A 26,403-nucleotide genomic window follows, 5' to 3' on the forward strand; every position below is an offset into this window, starting at 1 on the left:
TGCCATTGCGTCCAACTGAGCGCAACAGTTTCATTGAGCTCTACTGATTTCATGCATAACTGACTTTGGTTATAGTGAAGCAAGTCTCCTGCAGAGGCGCCATCTTGTGCCCAAGATGGGGGGGGGCAGTGTGCAGAGTGTGTGTGATGTCATGTGCATGATGTTCATCACACGTGACTACATTATTACATGAGCACTGTTCCACAGCATTTGATATTTTCATATACATACATTCATTCAAAATAAGATGGGTTTATGAAGCAATTCTATATCCTCCCACCACGCTGACAAAGAATGTCTCTTGCGTATGTACATGGTCATCGTGTTGCCTAGACATTGCTGACATCACAGGTGCATGACATCATGCACCCGGTGTGCATTGCACGTGTGTGACATCATGTGAACAACGCACAACATACATGCAATGTTGTAGCATTGGGAGAAGGCCAAGCATGGAGTCCAGTGCAGTGTGGCTTCCTCTCTCATGCTCAGGAGAAGCAAGCCATTGAACTTCACTGCTCTCAGCCTCCTCCACCCCCTCAACAGCCATGGAATTCTACTTAATAGTGATCCAGAGCAGAGCGCCAATGTATAGTTTGGTAAAGGGACCCCTGACCATTAAGTCCAGTCGCGGACGACTCTGGGGTTGCAGCGCTCATCTCGCTTTACTGGCCGAGGGAGCCGGCGTTTGTCCACAGACAGCTTCCAGGTCATGTAGCCAGCATGACTAAGCCGCTTCTGGCAAACCAGAGCAGTGCATGGAAACGCCATTTACCTTCCGTTTACCTTCCCGCCGGAGTGGTACCTATTTGTCTATTTGCACTTTGACGTGCTTTCGAACTGCTAGGTTGGCAGGAGCTGGGACTCAGCAACAGGAGCTCACCCTGTCACAGGGATTCGAACCGCCGACCTTCTGATCGGCAAGCCCTAGGCTCTGTGGTTTAGACCACAGCACCACCCGCGTCCCTTCCAATGTATAGTTAGCAGAATAAAAAAACATAAACACATTGCGGGATTAAAAAAAAAAAGACCAGAGACAATTAAATTTCATCCAGCAGAGCTTTACTGCTACTGAAGGCAAATGAGCATGATGGTCACAAATCCAATATATTCAGGATTGGCCCTGTCCATAAGAAATCCAACTGCAGCAGACTTAACTTAAACTCACAATAGCTTATAATAAGATTAAACCTTAACACTATATATAGAACACCACACCAGAAGGAAGATAGAGAGAGAAAGTGAAAACCCAGGCTCCTTCAGGCCTGTTATTATAGTCAGCATGACCTGGACAGAAGAGATAACAGAACCAGTTTAAACCAGCTGCACTCAGCTTCTCTGAAGGAATAACCCAAACATCATGAACCTTCTGCTTGTTTCTTTCTCACAGAGAAGCTTCCAGAACCCTCTTGAATTGATCGGAATAGGAAAGATCTCTACACATCAGATCAATATTTTCTGCACTAAGAAATGCAAACTGACATTGAGGGGGCCTGCCCCCTGCTAGCAAATATTGAGGGCGCCAAAATTGCCCTCCACCCCTAGGAGTTGGCATGCCTGGTCTCTTGCATTGTTGCCATCCAAAGCCCAGCAGGTGAAGGTAAGAGCACGTGAACAATACTGTAAATGAGCTCATGATACACAGGGCCAGCTCAGCCATTAGGCAGTGTGAAGCTACTGCCTTAGGTGGCAGAAATCCACGAGGCGGCACCCTTTGCGCACCCTGCCTGCCTTGCCAGCAGAGAAGCAGCGTTGGCATCAGCACTGATTTCCAGTGAGTTCACGCTGGCTTCTCACAAGATCTCATTGAAATCGTGTGAGACATTCTGGAGCGCGTGAGATCTTGCGTGATTTTGGCGAGACCTCACCTGGAATGAGTGGTGGTGGTCAGGGGCGTAGCGTGGGGGGTGCAGGGGGGGCCGGCCGCACCGGGCACAACATCTGGGGGTTAGGGTTAGGGGGCGCAAATCCACGGGTTAGGGGGCGCAAATTACTTGCCTTGCCCCGGGTGCTGACAACCCACACTACGCCACTGGTGGTGGTGGTTGGGTGAGCAGCGCAGACATTGGTGGCCGTGGCCGTGGCAGGGCTGGGTAGCACTTCTCATTTCACCTCAAGCAACGAAACAGAGTAGCCCACCCCTACTTACAATACATGCCACAGAGACTCCTGTGACATTTTCGACTCAACTGCCTTTAAACACACACACACACAAATTCAACTCTGATGGTTGTTTTATATTTAGAAACAGCTGGAGAATGTAAGCAGTAAGAGGCTGGGATGATGCTAAAGTTACATCTGCATTTCAAGAGATAATAAAGTTTGAATCTGGAGCATCTATCGCACGGAATGATTTTATGCTTTCTAAGGCTGGTTAAGCAAATGCTACCCTGTTTTGCTATAATGTGTAGGCATTCATTCAAGAGAGAGAAAATGCATGAGATGTTGAGGCTCTTGCACCTATTAGCTCTGCTGGAATTCGTCCTGCTTTTCTTTCGTTCTTTCTTTCTTTCATGAGAATGACAAAAGAGCCAGAGCTCATTACATTTCCAGCTCATAATACCGGCTAAAAATTTAACAATACAAAATCTGCAATAGATGTCTCACAGAATCTCTGCTCCATAGGTTAGTTAATAATAATAATAAAAAGCATGCAAATGAGTACATATGAACTAGTTTCAAAGGAAAATAAAAGGGAATGATGGGGATGAAGAGCCTACAGGGAGTTACCATTATTCTTACAAAACTAGCTGGGTGTTACCTTTCTAAACACTTTGCTGGGAAAATATCAAAGATGCCCCTCGGAAGCACAAACGATACCTGTAAATAATAACAGCCTCTATCTCTGCTCCAGCTGTTAGGGAATGAGCATGCATATAAGGGAAGAAATGTTTTGAAAAGTTCTGAAGATGGCAAGCCATCTGGCTTTACTGGGAAGCAGAAAAATGTTCTACTCCCTACATCTCCATGTTAAAGAGATAAAAGGTTAAACATCCCTATTGTCAAACAAGACATATATGTGTCCCCAGCGTGGGGAAGGCTACCTAGTGACCCTTCAAATATTGCTGAACTATAACTCCCTTACTTTAATCAGCAATTATTCCTTTTTTTGGTAGCCTCTAATTTAAAAAGATAAGGGACACGGGTGGTGCTGTGGGTTAAACCACAGAGCCTAGGACTTGCCAATCAGAAGGTTTGAATCCCCGCGACAGGGTGAGCTCCCGTTGCTCGGTCCCTGCTCCTGCCAACCTAGCGTTTGAAAGCACTTCAAAGTGCAAGTAGATAAATAGGTACCACTCTGGTGGGAAGGTAAACGGCGTTTCCATGCACTGCTCTGGTTCACCAGAAGCGGCTTAGTCATGCTGGCCACATGACCCAGAAGCTGTACACCAGCTCCCTCAGCCAATAAAGCGAGATGAGCGCCGCAACCCCAGAGTCATGCGCAACTGGACCTAACAGTCAGGGGTCCCTTTACCTTTACTAATTTAAACAGATAGTGTGGATCCCCCCTCAATATAAACTGTCCTGTGTACATATCACACAGTCCCACTGAACAAGTGCAGAGAAGCTGGAATTTGGCGCAAAATTCAGCTTCTTGAAAATACCAGTTTCCGTTTTAAAGGAAATTACAGCGGGTGGCGCTGTGGTCTAAACCACAAAACCTAGGGCTTGATGATCAGAAGGTCGGCAGTTTGAATCCTTGCAACGGGGTGAGCTCCCGTTGCTCGGTCCCTGCTCCTGCCAACCTAGCACTTCGAAAGCACATCAAAGTGCAAGTAGATAAATAGGTACCGCTCCAGCGGGAAGGTAAACGGCGTTTCCGTGCGCTGCTCTGGTTCGCCAGAAGCTGCTTAGTCATGCTGGCCACATGACCCAGAAGCTGTATGCCGGCTCCCTCGGCCAATAAAGCGAGATGAGCGCCACAACCCCAGAGTCATCCGCGACTGGACCTAACTGTCAGGGTTCCCTTTACTTTTTACAGTGTCTATCAAGAAATATTGTGCAGGCAATACTCATTCAAATTTCAGGAGTCAAAGGAAAGCCTTGTGCAAGATTTCCAGTGCTTGGGACGAAGTTGTTTGACGGCATGACCCTCTCCATGTCTGCTCAAAGAATAAGTTCCAGCGTGTTCAGTGGGCTTACTTCCATGCAAATGAGCACAGGATTGCCGCCTCAGTGTAACAGTGCATTAGCAAGGCAATCTGCTCCTAACAACTGTTGTAGTGTATACGGTTTGAGCAGCGAGCTATTTCCTTGAAGACAAATGAATTAATCATGTGTGGTGTTTCTCCTCTTCACTCCATGGCCTGTAGGTTTTCCCTTACCGGCTAGTGTCAATATTGATAAATGGAGTCCATTGTGAGCTTTCATTACTAAGCAGCGCTCCTAATGTTCTGGGCGAGGTCCCTTCGCTCAACTCTTTATCCAGTCACTGTTGGTTTTTTGAAGAGCTGGTGGTAGCTGCCGCTGGCTACTAATTCCCATCCATCTTTATCAGTGACACTCACTCTTTGGGCTCTCCATAGCCCATTAGTAAAGCTGGAGAGTCTATTATAACCTAGGCCCACTAAACAATGAATCATTGGCGCATATTATACCTAGAGGAGTTTTACTGCATGTAGGCGGTGTCTGTTCTGCAGTGTTTAAAGGGGAGATGTTTGTTTGTAAGCATATGAGAAACAGAAGCCAAACATGTGTTTCCTGACTGTTTGCATATGCACACCTCATCTCCAGGAATCAGTGCCAGATTGACATATGGGCTGTGCATGCTTGCAGCCCAATGCCTCATCATCTATGAGGGCCTTGGCTTCTTGCCATTTTTTTAAAGGCAGATTTTGCTATCTAGACCCAGCTGATTAGTAACATTAAAGACATGACATATAAGTCTATGGCTGTACAATCGTTACATCAGTGCATACTTACTGCTTAGTAAAGCTGACCCTCCAAGTGTCCCTGTTTTCCAGGGACACTCCTGGATTTACAGAAGTTGTCTTGGTTTCTGATTTGATCCTGGAATGTCCCGCTTTTCCTTCAGACTTCCCTATTTTCGTCCGAGAAATGTTGGACGGTATGGTAGAATGTCCTTATTTTCATTGGAGAAATGTCAGAGGGTAAAAGGTAAGGCAAGGTAAAGGACCCCTGGACGGTTAAGTCCAGTCAAAGGAGACTATGGGGTGCAGCGCTCATCTCGCTTTCAGGCCGAGGGAGCCGGCATTCGTCCACAGACAGCTTTCTAGGTCATATGGCCAGCATGACCAAATCGCTTCTGGTGCAACGGGACACCATGACGGAAACCAGAGCACATGGAAATGTTGTTTACCTTCCTGCAGCAGCGGTACCTATTTATCTACTTGCAATGGTGTGCTTTCGAACTGTTAGGTTGGCAGGAGCTGGGACAAAGCAACGGGAGCTCACTCCATCGTGGGAATTTGAACTGCCGACCTTCTAATCAGCAAGCCCAAGAAGCTCAGAGGTTTAGACCACAACGCTAACCATGTCCTTATTTTCACTGGAGAAATGTTGGAGGCTATGGAGTTGTGTGACCCTCCCCCCAGCCAAGGTGATAAGTAACTATACAACCTTCAGAAGTCATCTGAAGGCAGGCCTGTATAGTGAAGTTTTTTAATGTTTAAGGTTTTATTATTATTTTTTATATGTTGGAAGTCACCCAAAGTGGCTGGGGCAAACCAGTTAGATGGGTGGGGTGTTGTGGTGGTGGTTGAATAAGATGTCCCTATTTACATTAGAGAAATGTTAGAGGGTATGGTAAAGTTTGTGGATGCTTTAAAGCTACTCAGAATCAAATGATAAAGTCGGCTATGAAGCAATACAGTGGACCCTCTGGATACAAATTTAATTCGTTCCGGGGGTCCATGCACACCCTGAAAAATCCATATCCATGTGGCGCAATACAGTGGTACCTCAGGTTACATACGCTTCAGGTTACATACGCTTCAGGTTACAGACTCCGCTAACCCAGAAATAATGCTTCAGGTTAAGAACTTTGCTTCAGGATGAGAACAGAAATTGTGCTCCACTGGCGCGGTGGCAGCGGGAGGCCCCATTAGCTAAAGTGGTGCTTCAAGGTAAGAACAGTTTCAGGTTAAGTACGGACCTCCGGAATGAATTAAGTACTTAACCCGAGGTACCACTGTGGAGCGCTTCTGCGCATGCATGAGCAGTGAAACCCAGAAAAATACTTCCAGGTTTGCCACCTTTGCAACCCGGAGTTTACATTACTCGAGAGTAGTGTAACCCGAGGGTCTACTGTACAAGTGCTCAGACCACTGCCTATTATTATAGCATGCACTTTTAGAACAGGTGAGGATTCTTTTACATCATTGTGAATCGCAATAATATTTCATGCTGACTTTGTGTGAAAGTAACAAAGTGTTGTTGGTAAAGGAAAGTGGTTATAGAATAGGAAGTAAATACTCATACGTTTAAAACCACTCAAGTCACATGGCTTTGTACAGCAGGCAGAAACAGCCCTACTTAATCCCTCAGATACAGAACATTCATATTTAATGCACACTTCAGTATATGACTTTACTTGGCTGGAAAAATGCATTGCAAAGTTCAGAGAAGGGTTAATTTTGAAGGGTGATGTGTTTCAGCTTGCCTATTGTTTCAGAAAGTGCAAATAAAGTAGGTTTGTCCATAATTGTGAACAGAATTGGAGTTTCCCCCCACATCCCCAGCAACAAGATTAACAACACAGAACAGTTATGAATTCACTGAGCTTTGATTATTCAGGCCTTTGATTGTTGCATTGTTGTGCAACCTCCCGGTGGCAGAGAGGAAGTTTCCGGAAGTCAGTGGGGCTGGCATTCTGATTCGACAAGGTGGTGCCTTCATCAATAGCAATGGAAATGGGAGATAAAACAAGGGGCAAGTTTGGTTGTGGGCTTCCTTTTGAGCTAGCAATGTACATGCTCCCGTGCATTGAGTTATCAGAGGAAGATTGCTTCATTGCAAATGTGAAGGGGTCCTTGGGCAAGCGCTCTGAAGCAATGGTGGCAGATTGCATTTGGGTCAAACGATTGGGAAATGTGACAGGCAGCAAAAATGCCTCAAGCAAAAACACTCAGTCCTTTTACACACGCATATACCCTCCCAACTATCCTTCAGTATCCAGGATACATCTCGTCATTTGTTTCCTTTTCATCAGGGTGAAAAGCCTATCCATGATGCAAGCTGATTAATTTCAATAAATAATCTCTCTACGAGGACTTTCTCCTTCTTCTCCTATCACACTCCTAACACCAGGAGAAACCTTCCCGATTCATGTGGTATTAAAATTAATCATTCGTTTTCCTCAAGGCATATAGCCAGGCAGCTCTGATTATTTCATAGATTGATTAATTAATTAAATTTATATACCACCCTTCAACAAAAGATCCCAGGGCAGTTCACAGGGGGGAAAATGCAAGATACAACACAAGTAAATAATTAAACACAAGGAACAGAATGATAACACATAGTTGTTGTTTATTCACAAAAATATTAATCTAGTGTTATTATCTGGAGTCCATAAAATGGCAAGGTTCCCGCCACTAACCCAAGCTGGAAACTGCCCTGAGCACTGCCACCTCAATATGGCCTTGTGCACATCTGCAAATAGGCATTCAGGAGAGCATGGAGACAATGAGGCTCACCAGCTCAGCTGCTGAGGAGCAAGAGACATGGTGCAATGGTGGCAGGCTTTTTAAAAGTAAAAGCCAGCTGTTACTCATTCCTCTTACATAGCCAGCAAGTTTCTCTCTCAGCTGAGTGGCTGTGTGGTACTACCACTGCCACATGCATTGCCATTGGGGGTGCTCACCTGACATCAACGCCATAATCCATCAACGCCATCCAAGAAAAGAATTTTCCTGCATTGGCAGGTTTTGCCTTTCCCATAGCAAAATGTCACAACTTAGGTGGTTTCAGGCCCTGGGCAGAATCCTTTAGTCTATCTTTCCTAAATAGGGGGGGGGCGTGAAGCTGTGACCCACGCTTCCCTTGTGGTGGCAATCCCAGGGTTCCCCTTAAAGGGGTCTTCAGAGGAGGCGACGGTGGCAAAATGGGGGGGTGGGCTCTCTGCTTGAATATATGTTCTCCAGAGCCTACCCAATCCCCACACATTCTGGATAAACCTGATGTCCCCCAGATCCCCGACTGGGGACTGGGAAGGATAAATGCCCAATGCTTGAGCCAAGGTCTCCCTACATCTGAAATTTAATAAGGTTGTGGCCAATTTTAATCCCATAGCACGTTGTCTTGAGTCATTATTCCACTTGGGAGGTCACCTGGGGTTGGGGGGACTCCGCCTGTCCACGCAAATGCACCCCATTGCTTCTTATGCTCTGTAAAGAGCAGAACACAAAGGTATCTGCCTCTTGCCCGTTTTATTTAATCATCATCACCACCATCATCATCCTTTCAAGAGGTTTCAGGCAAGAAAGGTCACTGCGTCCTCCTCTGAGGCCATGTGTCTTTCCATTTTCTTCATCTCTCATTTCTCTTTAGCTGTCACATGGAAAGCCTGGGGATTTGTAGAAAGCAGCTCAGCCTGCCCTGGCATATAGATGCCTGGTGTGAAAAGGTTCACCTACCGATTGTCAGCTTTTCATGCAGTTGTTAAAAACAAAGAAGCTGCAAGTCCAGAGAAAAGAGTGGAATCTGTTTTGGAAGATGGGGGAAGAATGCTATACAGTATAATTGTTACCATATTATATTTACTTCATTATTTCAATGGTAAATAAAGTATATGGGAAAAACAATGTGTAAAAAAATAATCTGTGTGTGTGGGTGTGTGGGTGTGTAATAAAAGATGTTAAGGCTTACTATATGCAGAAACAGTTCATGTTTAACCTAATTATAAACACACTATCCAACCAACTCATAATACACAAATTTAGTGATGCAATGGGTATAACAAAAATAATAAATACATGTGCAATATGATTTGATGAATGTGGCTTCTTGCTCCATTATTTTTTCCTTGTTAATACGGAATTTTTACAAAATTATTCCTATGACCCTCATCCCCCAACTCTTTTGTATCTCATCTATTTATAAACATAGCTTAAATCCTACACATGCATAACTCAAAATAACATATAATCTTCTATTAAAATCTAGGGTGTTTCCCCCCCCCCCAATAGCCTGAATTGCTGGAACCCAACTGTTCAAAATCTTGTTATCAAACACAAGGTTTTTTGGTCTTTTTTTCTTCTTCCAAACTGAGTCAGAGTCCTTAGTCCTGCCATTACAAAGGAGACCAAGAATCTAGCCTTATTGTCTTTGAAATGTCACTCGAATTCCCTCTGTGTTTTTCTTTCTCTGCTGAAAAAAATAAGGTTAATAAGACCTCTCCATTTCTGGAACATGCTTTGAGATCGTCAGATGAAAGGCACCGTATAAGTACAAAGCTGAGTTGTAAACAAGTCATGTACTGTTTGCTATCACTGTGATCATTCAGCAGTGGTGTCTTTTGTATCCCCCCCCCCACCTCAGGATTAATAAAGAGTCAGAGCATTTCACCATGTACCTTTTATTCTGCGACATTACAGAGGTGGTGTCTAGGGGACGCAGGGCCATAAGAAGCAATCAACTAAATACTAAAGAAATCTGGAGCGGGGGAGAAATCTTGTGGCACCTGCTTTGTGACTGAGCGGTAAGGTAAAGGTAAAGGTACCCCTGCCCGAACGGGCCAGTCTTGCCAGACTCTGGGGTTTGTGCGCCCATCTCACATCTATTGGCCGGGGGCCAGCGCTGTCCGAAGACACTTCCGGGTCACGTGGCCAGCGTGACAACGCTGCTCTGGCGAGCCAGAGCCGCACACGGAACGCCGTTTACCTTCCCGCTGGTAAGCGGTACCTATTTATCTACTTGCCCCCGAGGGTGCTTTCGAACTGCTAGGTTGGCAGGTGCTGGGACCGAGCAGCAGGAGCGCACCCCGCCGCAGGGATTCGAACCGCCGACCTTTCGATCGGCAAGCCCTAGGCGCTGAGGCTTTAACCCACAGCGCCACTGAGCGGTAGCCTTAGTTATTAGCAGCCTGGATTGTGTGGTGCAACTAAGCAGAGTGCAACATACAGGAGATATCCAAGTCCAATAAACACCTAGACTACAGCCCGGCACAATCTGGAACTACTCCAATGGTGACAGATGTTGGAGAAGGAGTGGTTCTTGCCCACACAGATGCAGATTTGTGGCATGTGGGATCAGTGGAAATGGGACAAAAAGGGCAACCTTGTTGGGCGACATTAGGCCACAACTTTATTGATTACACAACAGGTTGTCATGGTCCGGTTTACAGGCAGTCAAAGTCCTGGCAGAGGACAGTGGGACCAGGGGCAAGACGGCAGGGTGGGAGCAGGAACAGGAGCCCAGGAGCCAGGAGTCAGAAAGCCAAGGGTCTGAGGGTCAGAGAGCCAGGAGTCAAGAAGCCAAGGATCAGGAGACCAAGAGTCAAGGAGTCAAGGGTCCGAGGATCAGGAAACAAGGAGTCAAGAAGCCAAAGGCAGGTCAGCCAAAGGGAAATGCTGACCTTATATCCCTTCCCGGCTCTTGCCACTGGGTGCTGTGAGTTACCTATTCGGCCTCACCTGTGCGGGCGCACCTTGCCTCTTCAGAACAAACTTAGGAAAGCCCCAGTCCTGTGAAGCCCTACCGGTCACAGGGCCTGTCTCCTGCACGCACTCCTAACACAGGTAATGAGCAGCGAGCAGCAGTAAATCACACCGAGTGAGTTGTACTTAACTCTCTATTAGAGAAACCGGATCTACACAGGAGTCTCAGGCCTAATGAGCACAGCGACTCATCTCTGTTCAGGTCTTGCCCCATGAAGCAGTTGCCGCACAAGGTCCCCGCCTCCCCACAGTTGCCTGTGTCTCCTCCTCTCCATGTGCTTTCCCCAAGCAATCAGAGACTGTGTCTGCATGCCTGCCTTTGCTCCTCCTGCTTCAGACCTCTCCTGGTCCAGGGGGGAGGGGAGTTCAGATCCCATCCAGTGACATTTCTACCAGACTAAGTTGTAATAGAGGGCTAAAGATGCCTAATAGAATGGAGCACTCATTGAGGGAAGGGCAGAATAGCTCTCAAACCGGAGCCAGTTGAAGTTGGGAGGGAAAATTCCTATCCGGCCCAGTCAACCAGGGACCCAGGAGCCCAGGGTGGAGGGTGGGAAAGCTCACGTTCAAAATGACCCCCGTTTCTTTTGAATGTACCTGGCCCCTTCTACTGTCTCGCAAGATCCTATGAGATGGTGAGAATTCCCACGGGATCTTGCAAGAGTGTTGTGGAATGTTGAATCCCTTCCTCCACCTCCCCTTGCACCACTGTGTTGCTGGCCAAAGGTGTCCCACCACCACTGTCCTGGGTCTACGAGTCCTGGGTCTCGTAAGTCTTCTTCCTCTGTGTCATCCCTGGGGATCCTTGGGCTGGTGCCTCCCAGCACTCTTCATCATCCATCATCCATCCCTGACACCACGTCTCACCCCTTCCCCTCTCCTTCTTGGTAACACCAACAAACTATGGCATTGAGAAGCCAGGAGAACAACAGAGTCCCAGTTGCTACTGGGGATATCCCAACTACATAAGAGCAGGGCCATTTAGGTTTGATGAGGCCCTAAGCTGCTGAAGGTAATGGGGCCCTTTCCAGCTGTCCTATGTCAACAACAAATTGTCGCTGTTTTTTGTGTTGGATATATGCTATATATTAAAGCCAGTGTGGTGTAGTGGTTAAGAGCGGTAGACTCGTAATCTGGTGAACCGGGTTCACATCTCCGCTCCTCCACATGCAACTGCTGGGTGACCTTGGGCTAGTCACACTTCTTTGAAGTCTCTCAGCCCCACTCACCTCACAGAGTGTTTGTTGTGGGGGAGGAAGGGAAGGAGATTGTTAGCCGCTTTGAGACTCCTTTGGGTAGTGATAAAGAGGGATACCAAATCCAAACTCCTCTCCTCCTCCTCCTCGTCCTCGTCCTCCTCCTCCTCCTTCTTCTATATGGTAATTTGTGGACCTAATAGGTATCTAAAGCCATTTGCACATGCTGCTACGCAACCAGTCCATGCAGAATGTAGGCAGCCTATATATAGAAATGAGGAAACCAGTGATATTTTAGGGAGCACGCCAGCAGGCGGGGCCCATTACTTACATCATGTTGCTGCATGTAGGTTTTATTTTATTTGTGTTTTATCTTATATTTTGGAAATGTACATCCAGGGTTTTTTGCTTCAAATTTTGTGCGGGCCCCCAAGAGAGTGGGGCCCTAAGCTATAGCTTGTTTAGCTTATACGTCAGTCCAGCACTGCATAAAAGTATGGCAAATTTCCAGCATACAGGACCAGCCCTAACAATTGACAGTGTGTAATAGTCACTTCAGCCACCTGATTTGGGGTGTTGTCTATACGCAGTAAATTATTAGTTACTTTATTTTTGTTTGGTTTCTACTTTCAAGAGAGAAAGACACATGCGGGATTTTCCGCCTCAGGTGCCAAAATAACTTGACCAGTGTTGGGTGCTGAGCTCCATGATGGAAGAAAGAAACAATTTGCTGCTTTGGCTCAGACAGCAAAATATCTTAGACTGGCCTTGCTGCTGCTCATGGGAATCTCACTAACTGGAGTGAGGCAATCACATGAAAGGGTGAAGGAAATGCCAGTGTCTTCCTCAGTCTGACTTTAATATGGGTTTAGAAGCATACAAGAAGGAAGCTTTTATAAGAGAAACTGGATACTAAATATATATGTATTGTTTTGCAGGATATTTTGGGGGTGACGGAAATAATTTATAAGCTTCAAAATGACTCTAATTCTCATAAGCCATGAGTCAAATGTATAGTTTTGGAAGCTTTGGATGTAGGTATTGGAACACAGTGGACAGAAGAAGCCCATGAGAATTCCAATCAATATTTTCAACAGAATCGAAGGCCACGCGTCTTAAAAATAAATATAAATCCCCTCTGCAGTGCCTCAGAAACCTCAGCCCATGTTTGTAGAATTTCTAGAGTAGCTTTCAAAACGTCCATTTCTTCAGCACAGGAGTTAAAGAATTACTCTCAACCTTCCAAGGGACTGAGGCATGCACAGCTAACTAGTAAGAGAATATGCCTTCTCCAGTTCATATCTTATTAGCGGGGTTTGAGAAGGAGCTGTAGGGGTTTGAGAAATCTGCAGCAAGAGACTGAGATGATTTGGTGAGGTAAAAGCAATCTGAGACAGAGGGAGGGAGAAAGCTGTCCACAGAGGAGCCATGGGAAGGCAATGGAAGAGTAAGCAACAGTGTTTTGATTTTTACCTTCACCCACCTCGCAACCTGCAGTGGATCTCTGCAGCTGACTAAGCAGCGATAACCTGGAGGCCTCTGGCTGCATCCAACCAAGTCACAAGCCTGAGAGGCGGATGACCTAATTTCCTACTGATTGTCAGATTGAGGGGAAAGACTCTGGGTATTATCTGTTGTATAAGGTTTATACTGCTGAGATCAGTTAACTTAACAATGTTCATAGAAGGGAAGTTTCTCATTTACCCCTCATCCCACCTGCCAATCACTGCACAGCCGCTTGCAACCCCAAACCAGGAGAATATTGCAGTAGTTTTCCTAATATAATGCTAGAAGTTCTGTTTTGTAATATTCTTATCACATTGCAGTACCTGTTCCATTATGGAATTGTGGCTTTCTGTCCAATAGACCGGCATGTCAAGCTAAATTTCATCCCCACCAGTGAGTAGTAGTAGTAGTAGTAGTAGTAGTAGTAGTAGTAGTAATAATTTATTTATACCCCACCCATCTGGCTGGGTTTCCCCAGCCACTCTGCGGCCTGCCCACTCTGGGTGGCTCCCAACAGATTAAAAAGGTAAACGGACCCCTGAGCGGTAGGTCCAGTCGTGGCCGACTCTGGGGTTGCAGCGCTCATCTCGCTTTATTGGCCGAGGGAGCCGGCATACAGCTTCCAGGTCATGTGGCCAGCATGACTAAGCCGCTTCTGGCGAACCTGAGCAGCGCACGGAAACACCGTTTACCTTCCTGCCAGAGCGGTCCATGGTTAAATGCCATGAAGACTGAACTTGATTCCTTAGAGAGGAACAAGACCTGGGAACTAGTTCCGGGTCTGCCCAGGCCACAAAAGGTTTACAAAGTTCAGTTATTGCAACAGTTTTTCAGTGTTAATTTCATGCATTTTTTTAAAATCACCATGGCATTTAACAATAATATCTTATGTTCTTTAGAGGAGAAATTGTGAATTGTAGAATTTTAAATATCTAACATCCTTGGCTTCACTCAATTTTGCTTATAACACTCTTCCATTTTCTTCTAGTTATAAGGGTGGGGGATGGGGAGGGGCCTCACAAGTGGAGTAGCCTAAGGCCTCTCTTCATCTAAAGCCCTAAACGGCTTTGGCCCAGTATACCTGAAGGAGCGTCTCCACCCCATCGTTCTGCCCAGACGCTGAGCTCCAGCGCCGAGGGCCTTCTGGCGGTTTCCAAAGCTACAGGGAGCCAGGCAGAGGGCCTTCTCGGTAGTGGCATCCGCCCTGTGAAACACCCTCCCATCAGATGTTAAAGAGATAAACAACTACCTGACATTCAGAAGACATCTTAAGGCAGCCCTGGTCAGGGAAGTTTTTAATGTGTTACATCTTAGTGTATTTTTGGTCTTTGTGGAAGCCGCCCAGAGTGGCTGGGGAAACCCAGACAGATGGGCGGGGTACAAATAATAAATTATTATTATTATTATTATTATTATTATTATTATTATTATTATTATCCGGCCCTGCTTGTAACCTCACATCTCGCAGTGTGGACACAACAACAAACAGTCTTCTCCTTCTCTGACCACTCTTCCTTGTTCCACCACCACTTCCTGGGCTCTGAGCATCCTTCCTTTGCAAGTTCCCCAGCTGGTTCCTCCCACCATTCCTCTGGGTCCAACCAGTCCATGACATGTGGCATTGGTGCCAATTTCCAGTGAAATCTCGCCTAAACCCACCACCCCACAAGAGATGCTTTGGTGGGGGCTTCTCAACACAGCAGGGCAATGGTAGGGAGAGACTTCCTATTTAGCCTCAGGCAGCGAAACAGGATGTGCTGTCCCTGCTTGAGACTAGCCAGTCATTTCCTGGGTCCAAAGAAGACCTCTTTATAAACAGCCATAATGTGACCCCCTTAAGAGGATCAGGGCAGGAATGCCAGTTCTTTGGAGAAAATCCATGCAATTGGCTGATACCATGTGGTTGGATAATTCAATTCTACCTGCAGCAGGGTGTAAAATTGCCCCTGGTTACATTGCAGGGTTAGGTCAGTGAGCAAATCTCACCATTATTTATGTGCAAATGAGATTTCTCAAAATCTTGCTTTGCCTTCCTAAATAAAATTTAAAGAGATATGTGCTAAAGCACCTGTATGGACATGCCACAGAGGAGAGGGGCGGTGCGTCTTAAGATACAGGTAGATATTAGGGCTGGGGGAGGAAACAATGTTTATGTTCTGTTGTGAAAGATCTTCAAATTTCATCTCTTTGCTGCCCTCTAGTGATTTGACTTTTTGATCGGTTCCTGTATTTCACAATCTTTTGAGATGGATTTTCTGAGATAGAGCTGGTGGTATGTTTCACTCTTAACAATAAAAAGGAGGGCGATTACCTACCCCAGGAGGAGGCCATCACCCCTGTAGCTGATCTTAGCAGGCCTCCTAATTCAAAGAACAGTGGGACAGCCCAAAGCAGTGGCTCATACAACAAGCAGCCTCGTGAAGCCAGGTAATTCTGCTGCATCTTAATATCAGGAGTGATGAATGAGCCGACACATCAGATGCAGCGACACACCTGAATTTACCTGTCTCCACTGCAGGCTGATTGGAAGAAGGCAAGGCGAGGAGTAAATCAGGCAAGGATGAGGCATCTTGAGATGTGGGTGGGTACATGAGGCTTACCGAAGCATTCAATACAATTTAATTTACATATTCCATGTAGCATATTAGACTCACCGCTTGCTATAGTGCTCGCATGAAGAGAAAAAGAGAAACTACTGTATTGTTATATGAACTTTTAGCAAATCTCAAACATAGGCGGCCGGGAGCAACTGATGTGTTTGACTACAAAGGGGATTTCAAATCTTTAAGTAGATATTGTGGAGTTACAAAGTTCAGCACGTTGCAAGCAATAGTATCTCCCACTGAAACCGCTGGGACTTCATTTCTGCTGAAGCATGAGCTATGTTTTTGTGTCCTCAGTAAAAAAAATAAACTCCTTGCTGGCTGTTTTATTACAAAGCTTGAAATGTATATAATAGATTTCGTGCATTGTTATGTTCATAGCTTTAATTGCTTTTAACAGCATCGCATCTTATTTGTATAATAACTTTTCCCCACGGAGTGTCCTGTTCATGCATTAACCTGTGTCTTGTAAAACAAGCTGCTTACATTTGATCCCTCTTATGCAAACGAGGATTTTCAAACACAAAATAGTTTATAGCTTTGTTTTCCTTTCTCTCTAGATAAAATGAAAGCATGCCTCCAGTTATATGGCGACACATCGCTACTTGTCAGTGGGTGCATGCAGACACGCAGTCTACTCAGCTTCCTTCTCTCCTTTGGCTATGAGAGGAGACATGATGATTGGGGGCCTATACATATTCAATAAATAAGTAAAAATGAATGAAAAGGTGTTATGTACTGAGCTGAGTCCTAGAACAATAGGATCCAGAATGCAGCAGTCTGATTGGTCCGCAGGAGCCACTCAATCCAGCACCGGGTGGAAGTGAATCAGCGACCTGATTGGCCTGCAGGAGCAGCCAATCAGGCTCCTGGATTAAGTGAGTCAGCAACCCAAATGGCCTAAAGCAGCAAATCAGGCTTCTGGAGGAGGTGAATCCGCAACCTGATTGGCCTACAGGAGCAGCCCGGAATTAGCTAATCACGCGGGGCCCATTGTGTAAATAATATATATACATATATATATAGCTAGACATTTTGGGGAAAGTTTCATTCATTGCTACTATGAGCTGAATAAAGAGCATGAAATTCACACTCGAATCCGAGTATTTCAAAAGTGCTTTGAATTCCACAGATTCATAGAATTGGAGGCGGCTTTGCAAGTCATTTCATCTGTTTTCCTGCCCCGTGAAGCCAGAGCATTCCCAACAGATACCTCTATACAAGGGAGAGACACAAAAGTTGTTGAGCTATTTGGGGGTGGGGGAGGCAAAGTTGCCACACGCCAGGGTTTTCCCGGGCATTTTACCAATTTTTGGAAATTCCGACCAGACGCTGTTTCCAGCAGACAAATCCCAGATATGTCCAGGAAATTCTGGGCGTATGGCAGCCCTAAAAGTGGTCAATTACTATCAAGACATTTCTCTTTCTGTAACTGAAGTCCATTAAATCGAGTTCTGCTTGGAGAGGAGCATTCCCATAATTTAGTAAATTAAACACACACATACACCACACACACAGTTTGATGGTGTGTTTATAGTAGCGTCCTAATGCTACCTTGCCAATTACATGCCTCCACCAATTCATCAAGTAATTCATTATTTGTTCTTTTTACAGCATCAGTCAATCATATCCCCATCGAATACTCAAGCTGACTTACAACCAAGCAGCCTAATGATTGTAATGTCACAATTAAGCTTGAGTTAATTAACCTCCCAATTAAGCTGATGATAGTTTGCAGCCCCAATTTATAGAGGGGCTTGAAAAGACATGGCCCCACCCCAAAGGATGGGGATATTCATAATTAATCTGCTGGATCATAAAACTGTTCATCTTTTCCCTCTTTGTTAGATCAATATTTATTTCGCGGTTAATAAAAGTCTTTGTAATATTGCACAAAGAATCATGGCAGCTATAGAGCACACCAGGGGGAAAGTGCTGAGCTTCCCAAATAGATTTTTTTTTTTTTGTGACATCCAAATGTTTTAGGAGTGATTATATACCTTCCTATTTTAATACAGATAATGTTATAATTCTTGAAAATATTAAACCATCTGGCATTGTTTAGGTGTAAGGATTCAACTTTTCCCAGTTTTTCAAAAGTGCCTCAAACACTAGACAAATTCAAATGAAACCCTTTTCCTGTCTTGGACAAGGAGTTAATCCTATTGAACGCAATGCAGCTTGCTTTTGAGTAGACATGTTGAGGGTTGCAGTATATCCCACTTAGACTGCAACATGGGGAAATATATTTTTTCCTATTATGTTTTTACTGTAATTTTACTGGTGTTAGCTGCCCTGAGCCCAGCTCTGGCCAGGAAGGGAGGGGTATAAATAATAATAATAATAATAATAATAATAATAATAATAATAATAATAATAATAATAATTTGCTTGCTTCTCTGGGACAATCACACACATATCATTACAGTGGCTTGGATCCTAAGAAAAATTAACTTAAGGTTTACAGAAGGAATGTTTACTGCCCCCTCCTTCTGGCTGGAGAGCCAAATTTGCTGGGAGATAGGGCTGCCCACCTGTCAATCACCTGGTGTCACTTTGACATCAGCTGATGCTTTGAAACCCTGGTTTTCATGTCCTGAAAGCTCATTGTGGCTCTGTTTAAAAGCCCCTTGAGCAACAGCCCCACACTGCTCTTTAAATCTCCAAATCCCAGAGGTTCAAAGAACAGAACAGGGCTATTTGCCAAAGGGCTTTTAAACAGCCCCATCTTGGAGCAGCCAGTTTTTGGAGGTTCTGTCTCCACTTTAACAGCAGTTTCAGTGGAGACCACTTCTCCCTCCTGGGCCAAGGCATAGTCTCTCCACCCATCAGCTGCTCCAGCAAGCAAATAATCAGAAGATCACTTTAAGTGCTCAAGTGTTGATTTGAAGCCCCTGCTTACCTGCCCCAGGTACAATGGGTGGGCATGGCTTGCCCAAGACTGCCTTGCAGGACAAATGGGGAGGCCCTGCACTACACCCTATCCAAATTGTTCAGGAGACTTTTTAGGGGCACAGGTGGCTGCAGGGGAAATGTGAAGACAGGGAACTTTCCTTCCACAAACTTCCTTCGGGTTCAATTCTATGTCCACTTACTTGGGAGCACAGACGATCCGAGCAGCTGATTCTGTCCTGCTTCAGTCTTGTTAGCACTCAATCAAAGCTCTGTTCCACCCCATATTGTGTAGATATTTTAAAAGAACACACCCAAAACCCACGTTTACAATTCTACACATTTTTGCACATTTTCTATGCACTTTTTTACTGTAAAATATGTAGTTTTCAAAACTTTCCCCCCATAAAATGCACACTTTTAATGCAACTTTACATAAAAATCAATTGTTCGCACTTTTATGCACCAAAACTGCGCTGCAAAATCCAGAGACTTGTGTGATTCTATGGGAAGTTGCATTCCGGTCCACAAAAAAAGTTTAGGAACAATGGATCAGGTTGGTCTGCTGCAAAAAATTCAGATCAAGCACCTTCTTCCCTTAGCCTGGGACTAGCAAGGGTTTGCTTTTGCACAGACACGTATAGGATCGTGCTGCAAGTTCTGTTTATTAGGATCTAAGTCCATATCAACATATTCATGTCAAACTGGCATTGTGAGGGGATTGAAAGGGGAATGGATCACTCAGAAGCCCCCTCCCCCCCAAAAAAAAAAATTGTGCCAATGTGGACAGCTAGTCTACACATTTCATCAGGTTGTCTGAAATGGTTTCAGCTGGAAAAAAAATAGGCAATGACTTGTTGTGTTGATCACCTCTATCACATTAATAGTTTTGTGACACTGTCAGACATTTCTGCAAGCCAATGGTGTTTTTGGTATCTTTTAATCTCTCCATATGATACATGCAAGGAAGTTTTTATCTTGCTCAATATTGTCTGTGCCTACCGTCCTCTGCATGTTGCTTCAGAGGTAAAAATGCATAGGGCAATTGATTTTTAATTCCTCTGATGTGATAGATCTCTGAGGGTCTCATTCTCATTGCAATTTGACTCTTAGGACAGAAGTCTCAGGCATTAAAAAGATTAAAGAAGTCAAATTTATCACAACTACTATTCCAGATGGGAGTAAATTGGCAGAATCTCCTGGTTGGCTGCCCGTAGTCTTCATTTCCCTGCAATCAGCGCCTTCAAACCCTTGGTAACAATGGCAGGCGAATTTCTCTGCCATTATTCGAAGGTCAACAGGTGATGCTTTCCCTCTTACAGTAAAGCCCAGGCCGCCTGACGCTTCTATTTGGAAGTTCTGAGGATTTAAATGGAGGTAATCTAAGGCTTTCCAGTTCCTTCGAACACACCTCCCGTTGTTGTGACAAAGATGCCAGCTGCACACCTCGGCCGCTTTGGTTACATTGATGATGTAGAAGCCCAACTCGGAAGCAACGAATTGTTTCACCTTTGTGCAGTTGACCTGGACGGAGCAAGAAGAAAAATAAGAGGTTGCAAATTGCGTGAAGGCATGCCCTTCTCAATTCACATCAATTCAGCATAGTAAAATGGTGCCTATATTGCATGACACCTCAAAAGCCCATGAGATCAGTAGAAACTTTTCGATTTCTAACAATGTCTTTCCAGATGAATTTGACGTTTCTCCTGCCAATCGGATGCTCTTACATAAGGAAGAGCAAGTCTCCTGATTCCTTAGCCGCTGAGGAGAAAAAATGATTTTGGCAGGCAATGCTTGGCATTAAAGGGTGAGGAAAGCTGCAGCTACTGAAATTTCCTGTTCTAGGCAATTTTGAAGATACAGAAGATGGAAGTCTAGCTATGTTCATTGTGAACATTATGAATAGTGCAGAAGAAAACACAGTGGAGGGTGGGTGAGGATGGGATATAAAAGGAAAGTATGATTTCTCTTTAGACAAAGATCACAACTGATTTGGTTTGATTATGTCATATCTGTTTTGCTGTTCAGTACTGTTCAATACTTAGCATTTTGTTTTGTTTTTTACTATCTTGTGTTGTTGTTTTTTACTTTTTGTACCCCTGCAACGCTAAGGAATGACAAGCTACACTTGTTTAAATTATCTCATCTACTCAGGTATAAAAACTATAGGAGCCTTATGCTATACAGTAGTACCTCGGGTTAAGAACTTAATTCGTTCTGGAGGTCTGTTCTCATCCTGAAGCAAAGTTCTTAACCCGAGGTACTATTTCTGAGTTAGCGGAGTCTGTAACCTGAAGCATCTGTAACATGAGGTATCACTGTAAGCTCAGGTCTTAAGATATTGAGCCTTAGAATTGGCAGGGGGATCCTATTGTGGTGCCACCACTAATTGCTGACCAGATGGCATTGATCACTGGTGCCAACTAGGTTACCAGACTTCCCTGTTTCCCAGGGACAGTCCCCGGATTTATAATCAGTCCCTGACAAAATCTATCTCCTTCAACTGAAGTTGAAAAGCGTTACCAGATTCATTGAAAAAAATCTGGTAACCTTAAACTATAGGGAGTCCTTGGGGCACAAGCAGCCACAATTTTTTTTGTTGTGGTTGCTCAGCACCCAGGGTTAAGGTGAAGGGACCCCTGACTATTAGGTCCAGTCGTGACCGACTCTGGGGTTGCGGCGCTCATCTCGCTTTATTGGCCGAGGGAGCCGGCGTACAGCTTCCGGGTCATGTGGCCTCCAATATGGCTTCCAGGGTCACCAAGCACTGCTGTGGTGCGCGTGATGTCATGACATCACGGCGCAATGTGATGTCATGATGTCACATCATGCGCCACTGGGCACCCACAACCTGGGGCTCAAGTCGGCGCCCCTGACATTGATTGACCCACAACAGGGCCTTCTTGGTAGTGGGCCCCACTTACAGAATGCTGGGAAGGTGCATTGTAACATTTAGGCAGAAATCAAAACCCCTAGAGTTTGTTGGCTGACAGAGATTGTTTCTGACAACTTTGAAATTATTACTTGTGAGGTAATTTTTTTTGGGGGGGTTGTGTGTATTTTTACAAGGTACTGCTTTGATTGCTTTGTTGTTTGCTATTCTAGGCTTCTTTGGAAGAGTGGGATGAAAATCTAACAACAACAGCAACAACAACGCTGCCTCTGGATGCTAGCAGGACCAGTAGTTAAGGGTGATGAGGGCTGTGGTCCAACAACAGCTGAAGACCCAACTTTGAGATACACTGCTCTAGATATTGCTGGACTACAAGGCCCATAATCCATGGCCATTGGCCATGCTGGTGGGTGTTGGACCCCAACAACATCTGGTGGACCATAGGCTGCCTACCTCTGTTCTAGAAGATAGGGCTGGAAAAATCAATCCAAGCTAAGTAAACTAAAGGAATTAGATAACAGATGATATATGGAAGTAAGGGAAGTAGGGGCAATTAATAGTGAAGTGGAGAATAAGGCAGGAAGCAATTAAAGTCTATATAGTGGTACCTTGGTTCTCAAACACTTTGGTTCTCAAACTCCGAAAACCTGGAAGTAAATGTTCTGGTTTTTGAACGATTTTTGAAAGTTTTGAATGTCCAATGCGGTTGTTATTATTGTTTCCGGGGCATCTGCACCAATCAGAAGGTGTGCCTTGGTTTTTGAACATTTTGGAAGTCAAATGGACTTCCAGAATGGATTAGGTTTGGCGCTTTTGTTTTTGCTATTTATTTTGCATTTTTGTTTTTGAGGCTTTTTTGGTTAATTTGTTTTTGTGACTGTGTGGAACCCAGTTCAGCTACTGATTGATTGATTGATTGATTGATTGATTGTGTGACTGTGGAAATGGATAAAAGCCCCCCATCCGAACAATGACTATCATCAATGCAGGTAAGAAAATAATAGTACAGTACATTGATTACTGCTTTCATTTTATGGATCAATGGTCTCGTTAGATAGTAAAATTCATGTTAAATTGCTGTTTTAGGGGTTGTTTTTAAAAGTCTGGAGCGGATTAATTCATTTTGCAGTACTTTCTATTGGAAAGTGCACTTTGGTTTTGGAACGGACTTCTGGAATAGGTTAAGTTTGAGAGCCAAAGTACCACTGTATTGCAGATGACCTGCCTTGTTGACTATAAGAAGAAAGTCATCTTCTCTTACTTCAAGTACCTGTCCATCTGGGCAAAAAGACATGTCAATTCGTAAACAGAAACAGTCATTCAAAACTTAGATCCAGCTCCTAGACTCAGCCACTCTCTCCTTCCTGTTGGTGACCCATGAACACATCCTAGCCAAGAGGAAATTCCTTATGCTATTGACCAGCTAGCTATGGATGAGTTGTCAGATAAACTGCACCTCAAAAGATAAATAAAATGAAATCGAATGGCATACAATAGAAATTCTGTCTACTAGATTAAATAATATCCTCAAGGAAGAATCAAGGCATGGGTTTACCTCAGATGACGTTAAATTCATGTCTCCCCAAATAACAATTCCCGCAGCTCCCAAGGCAGCGCTTTCTCCAATGGTGCTAACAAGATCTTGCTATATTGGAAACAGAAGGAAACATCATCAGTGTCTATTACTGTTTATTCTCAACAAATTTTGCTCAAGATGGGAAAACAGGTAGTTAAAAAAACTGATAAATGGGCCATGTGGACAAGGGGCTATTCTTCAAGGAACTAGTCTACAGCCTAGTCATGACATCATGCGCACCACAGCAGTGCTTGGTGACCCTGGAAGCCATATTGGAGGCCCCATAGTGTGGGAACTAGTCTACAGCCTAGTAGTAGGTTTACTTGTCTCTTTCAAAAATCAAAGAAAATAATAATCCAAGTATTATGAGCTAACGCATAGGCCTTCTTTTTTAGAATTGTAAAACTGGAATAATGACTTAGTTGGATGCCCCCTTGTATTTCTGTACTCTGGGGTCACATTTCCCATAATGCAGCAGGAGGCCTGTTGTTGTATTGGAAGGTCTTGGGGCGAACTGCAACACTCAAAATCTTCACTCCTTCCTGGAATTACCTTAAATATAGCAAACAAAGGCATATAATAGGCTCTTCTCATCTATTACCCCAGTGTAGTAAAAACCCCGGTTTAAAAATCAATTTGTAACAGTCTAAATACTCTGGAGAAGAGTGCAAAATGAAGTTTGTTAACACAGTCAACTCAAATAAATGATTATATGCCCAAGTCTAATGCACTAAGCCTTTCTGTGAAATGTGAAATAATGCTTAGCATTTATATATTTTTTTCCCCTGAACATATAAAGCAGTTCGCAGACATTATCTAAAGGTGTTTTTTTCTGTTTGTTTGTTCTACAAAAGCCAAAATTATTATTATACCCCTATTAAAGATGCATGGCTATGGTGGAAAAATAATTTGTTGCTTAAGTCCATCTCTTGAGTTCTTGGCCGAGGTAAAATGTGAAGAAGGTTTTCCTAGTTCAGGACTCATTATACTAAACAGGTAAAGGACCCCTGGATGGTTAAGTCCAGTCAAAGGCGACTATGGGGTTGCACCACTGAGCCTCTTGGGCTTGCCGATCGGAAGGTCAGCGGTTCGAATCCCTGTGACGGAGTGAGCTCCCGTTGCTCTGCCCAAGCTCCTGCCAACCTAGCAGTCCGAAAGCACGCCAGCGAAAGTAGATAAATAGGTACCACTGCAGCGGGAAGGTAAACGGTGTTTCCGTGCGCTCTGGTTCCCGTCACAGTGTTCCATTGCGCCAGAAGCGGTTTAGTCATGCTGGCCACATGACCCGGAAAGCTGTCTGCGGACAAATGCCGGCTTCCTCGGCCTGAAAGCGAGATGAGTGCTGCAACCCCATAATCGCTTTTGACTGGATTTTGACTGGTAAAGGGGTCCTTTACCTTTTTATTTTACCTTATACTAAACCTAGTATAAGGTCTAACATAGCAGTTGCTACTTTTCCCCCAAATAGCTTACCTTGGAAAGAAATAGCAAAGGTTCGTCCCTATAGTCTAGTCGGGTATATACAAATACTGGGAGAGCATAGCCATGTGATGTCATCATGGAAATCCTCATAGATTCGTTCACCCTAAACTGTGAAAAGCGTAAGATATTTTCACTGTTTCCAAGGCATTTCTTAATGCCAATGGAAGGATACAGGGCTGCGCTGCTGTTCCACAGCCATGACAGTTCATTGTTTCTCAAAACCTCATTTTCTGGACAGGAACCACTATAGTTCTGGTCATGTAAATTGTAATTGTGGCAGTCAGGATACAAGTAGTATCCCCACAGACCCTTGGGCCTACTTTTAATCCCCAGCTCAATTGTCTCTTTCATGAAAGCCTTAGCACATTGCTCAAAGGAAAGCTTAGCTAGACGCTCAACGGCGTTTGCCGAAACATTTTCGTGCATTTCAGAAATAAGTTTTCTCGACTGCCTCCTGTAAATATCCTTTGTATTCCAGTTGCGGTCCCATTGCGGCCTCCAGTGTTCCCAGTCTATGACTGCTAGCCCAGTGAAATCTTTATCAGGAATGTAGTAGTCAATGTCTTGGAGAGCTTTTTCCAGATGCATTTGCAAGCTGAAATTCTGAGGGAGGCCGCCATTGACAGGGGTTTCCTGTGGAGTGTACCATGGATAATATCCTAGCCTGTTGACATAAAATATCGTCACGTTCTGCCCTCTCGCTTTGGCAAACGGGCTTCCAGTCACGTGGAACATTTCCAGGTTAATTGTTACGTTGTATCGGATGGAGCAATGATCCGTCGGTGCATTCCAGGCCGCTACAAAAGGCTTCCTTCGGAAAACAGGGAGCTGAGCTGGCTTCATGGCAAAAGTAGAACTCCACACAAATGTCATATGTATCCAAGTTGTGAAGTGGACCTGCTGGATAATAGATAGCAATATTTGGGTTTTCAATATGGCTGTCGTTATAGGAGAAGCTTTTGCAAGTACATCTCCTAACTTTACCAAGTGCAAAGTAAAATAAAATGAGAATTAACAATAACAATAACAATAACAATAAAGAACTACAAAAACTATCTAAAACAGTAAACCTATCTAAAGCTGAATATAACACCTAAGCCAGAGGTGATCTTTGGCTCCCACAGTTTCAGAAACTTTCAGGAGAGTATCATGGCTGATTTGATTGACATCCTATGCTCTTTTAAAATGTGATGGGTTTTTGGGGAGTGTTATTGGGTTGTTTTTATTTTGATTATATATTTTGTGGTTTTATATTCTGATTTTGTTCTGTGAACCGCCCTGAGACCTCCAGGTATACGACAGTATATAAATTCAATTAATAATAATAGTAATAATTTTATAAAGAAAATGGGCCATTGGCATACCCTCCAACATTTGTCTGATGAAAATAGAGACCTCCCCTCCAATATTTCTCCAACGGAAATAGGGATGTCCTAAGGAAAAACGGGACATTCCAGGATCAAATCAGAAACCAGGATGGCTTCTGTAAACCTGCGACTGTCCCTGGAAAATAGAATACCCTCCAACATTTATCTGAGGGAAATAGGGATGTCATATTCTGTTGTTGTCCATCTGACCGGGTTGCCCCAGCCACTCTGGGCAGCTTCCAACATATATGAAAACATGTTTTTAAAAC

At 44.3% G+C, this 26,403-nt stretch overlaps 1 protein-coding gene across 1 annotated transcript; it reads right to left on the bottom strand.

Annotated features, from left to right (window-relative positions):
• Positions 1-19,803: 19,803 nt before the first annotated feature.
• Positions 19,804-25,658, bottom strand: LOC309542230 (hyaluronidase-4-like). Its single transcript, XM_082240883.1, has 3 exons — positions 24,759-25,658; positions 23,265-23,354; positions 19,804-20,340 (listed from the first exon to the last, which is right to left on the bottom strand). The coding sequence occupies exons 1-3, from the start codon at positions 25,638-25,640 to the stop codon at positions 19,909-19,911; spliced, it is 1,404 nt and encodes a 467-aa protein (XP_082097009.1). The 5' UTR covers positions 25,641-25,658; the 3' UTR covers positions 19,804-19,908.
• Between the last annotated feature and the right edge of the window lie 745 nt (positions 25,659-26,403).

This window comes from Podarcis vaucheri (assembly GCF_965113315.1).
Source record: "Podarcis vaucheri genome assembly, chromosome: 10".
NCBI lineage: Eukaryota > Metazoa > Chordata > Lepidosauria > Squamata > Lacertidae > Podarcis > Podarcis vaucheri.

Bases quoted from the DNA above. Each gene is read 5' to 3' on its own strand.
- LOC309542230 (XM_082240883.1), bottom strand. From the start codon at position 25,640: ATGACATTTGTGTGGAGTTCTACTTTTGCCATGAAGCCAGCTCAGCTC. The intron at 23,355-24,758 runs GTAAGCTATTTG...TTTCCAATATAG, and splicing joins CTTTGCTATTTCTTTCCAAG to CAAGATCTTGTTAGCACCAT. The intron at 20,341-23,264 runs GTAAACCCATGC...TGCTCCGTCCAG, and splicing joins TGAATTTAACGTCATCTGAG to GTCAACTGCACAAAGGTGAA.